This window comes from Prionailurus bengalensis, chromosome D3, assembly GCF_016509475.1.
Source record: "Prionailurus bengalensis isolate Pbe53 chromosome D3, Fcat_Pben_1.1_paternal_pri, whole genome shotgun sequence".
Lineage (NCBI taxonomy): Eukaryota > Metazoa > Chordata > Mammalia > Carnivora > Felidae > Prionailurus > Prionailurus bengalensis.
Genome location: NC_057356.1, coordinates 2,230,148 through 2,232,648, shown reverse-complemented (window position 1 = coordinate 2,232,648; position 2,501 = coordinate 2,230,148). Strand labels below are relative to the sequence as shown.

The 2,501-nt window shown below is 65.3% G+C and overlaps 1 protein-coding gene across 1 annotated transcript; it reads left to right on the top strand.

Annotated features, from left to right (window-relative positions):
* Positions 1-342: 342 nt before the first annotated feature.
* On the top strand, positions 343-2,182 carry FZD10 (frizzled class receptor 10). Its single transcript, XM_043557300.1, has one exon. It carries the CDS (start codon positions 405-407, stop codon positions 2,148-2,150), a length of 1,746 nt encoding a protein of 581 aa, XP_043413235.1. The 5' UTR covers positions 343-404; the 3' UTR covers positions 2,151-2,182.
* The last annotated feature ends 319 nt before the right edge of the window (positions 2,183-2,501 follow it).

The following is a 2,501-nucleotide window of genomic DNA, read 5'->3' as shown; positions in this document are numbered from 1 at the left end:
GAGGAGGCGCCGCCAGCCGGCCGGCCACCGTGCGCCCCGCGCCGCCGGCCTCCCGGACGCGCTCGCGGAAGAGCCCAAAGTTTGCCGCGGCCGGGAGCCGCCGCCCGCCGGGAGCCCGGGGCCCGTCGCGCTTCCCGGTACTGTTGGCCAACTTTGCCCGTCTCTCCCCCGTCCCCTCCCCGTCCCCGTCCCCTCCCCACCCCTCCCCTCCCCTCCCCTCCCCTCCCTCCGCGGCCCCCCCACCTCGGCCGAGGCCGGGGGCGCGGAGCGCAGCGCTCGGGCCGGCCGAGCGGGCATGGGCGGGGGCCCGAGCGGGGACGGGGAGCCGGGGCCCGCGGCCCGAGCCGGGCAGCGGCGGCGCTGAGGGGAGCCGACCTCCCCGCCGGGGCACCTCCGACGCCAGCATGCCGCGGCCGGGCCCCCGCCTGTGGCTGGTCCTGCAGGTGATGGGTTCGTGCGCCGCCATCAGCTCCATGGACACGGAGCGCCCGGGCGACGGCAAGTGCCAGGCCATCGAGATCCCGATGTGCAAGGACATCGGCTACAACATGACCCGCATGCCCAACCTGATGGGCCACGAGAACCAGCGCGAGGCCGCCATCCAGCTGCACGAGTTCGCGCCGCTGGTGGAGTACGGCTGCCACGGCCACCTCCGCTTCTTCCTGTGCTCGCTGTACGCGCCCATGTGCACCGAGCAAGTCTCCACCCCCATCCCCGCCTGCCGGGTCATGTGCGAGCAGGCCCGGCTCAAGTGCTCCCCGATCATGGAGCAGTTCAACTTCAAGTGGCCCGACTCGCTGGACTGCAGCAGGCTCCCCAACAAGAACGACCCCAACTACCTGTGCATGGAGGCGCCCAACAACGGCTCGGACGAGCCCTCCCGGGGCTCCGGCCTGTTCCCGCCGCTCTTCCGGCCGCAGCGGCCGCACAGCGCGCAGGAGCACCCGCTCCGGGACGCGGGCCCGGGGCGCGCCAGCTGTGACAACCCGGGCAAGTTCCACCACGTGGAGAAGAGCGCCGCGTGCGCGCCGCTGTGCGCGCCCGGCGTGGACGTGTACTGGAGCCGCGGCGACAAGCGCTTCGCCGTGGTCTGGCTGGCCGTGTGGGCCGTGCTGTGCTTCTTCTCCAGCGCCTTCACCGTGCTCACCTTCCTCGTCGACCCGGCGCGCTTCCGGTACCCCGAGCGCCCCATCATCTTCCTCTCCATGTGCTACTGCGTCTACTCCGTGGGCTACCTCATCCGCCTCTTTGCCGGCGCCGAGAGCATCGCCTGCGACCGCGACAGCGGACAGCTCTACGTCATCCAGGAGGGGCTGGAGAGCACCGGCTGCACCCTCGTCTTCCTGGTCCTCTACTACTTCGGGATGGCCAGCTCGCTGTGGTGGGTGATTCTCACGCTCACCTGGTTCCTGGCGGCGGGCAAGAAGTGGGGCCACGAGGCCATCGAAGCCAACAGCAGCTACTTCCACCTGGCGGCCTGGGCCATCCCGGCCGTGAAGACCATCCTGATCCTGGTGATGCGCCGCGTGGCGGGGGACGAGCTCACCGGCGTGTGCTACGTGGGCAGCATGGACGTGAACGCCCTCACCGGCTTCGTGCTCGTCCCGCTGGCCTGCTACCTCGTGGTGGGCACTTCCTTCATTCTGTCCGGCTTCGTGGCGCTCTTCCACATCAGGAGGGTGATGAAGACCGGCGGGGAGAACACGGACAAACTGGAGAAGCTCATGGTGAGAATCGGGGTCTTCTCAGTGCTCTACACGGTGCCGGCCACCTGTGTGATCGCCTGTTACTTCTACGAGCGCCTCAACATGGAGTACTGGAAGGTCCTGGCCACCCAGCACACGTGCAAGACGAACAACCAGACCAAGAGTCTGGACTGTCTGATGGCCGCCTCCATCCCCGCCGTGGAGATCTTCATGGTGAAGATTTTCATGCTGCTGGTGGTGGGTATCACCAGCGGCATGTGGATCTGGACGTCCAAGACCCTGCAGTCCTGGCAGAACGTTTGCAGCCGCAGGTTCAAGACAAAGAGCAGGAGGAAACCGGCCAGCGTGATCACCAACAGTGGGATTTACAAAAAAGGCCAGCATCCCCAAAAGACGCATCTGGGGAAATACGAAATCCCTGACCAGCCTCCCACCTGTGTGTGAACTGGCTCGTGGGGGGGGGGGGCGGAGGGGTGTGGAGGGGGCGGGGGGGAGGGAGGCTGGAGTGGAAAACTTTTCCCAGACAGGACACAGTGGCAGTCAGAGCCACCGGGTCGCTCGGTTGGTTTTTTAAATAAAAGTGAAAGAAAAAAGTTTTTGCCCTGAAAGATAGGATGCTGTGATAACACTGAAAGTAAATATGAGCTTACAGGTTTGTTGTTGTTGTTGTTGTTGTTGTTGTTCTGTTTTGTTTGCAGAAGGAGAGCCCCTCGGGGTTAAGTAACCCCTGGTGTAACTAATTTGTGGCAAAGTGGTTGGTTCAGCCTCCAGGAGAAAACTTTTGTTTAGAACCTT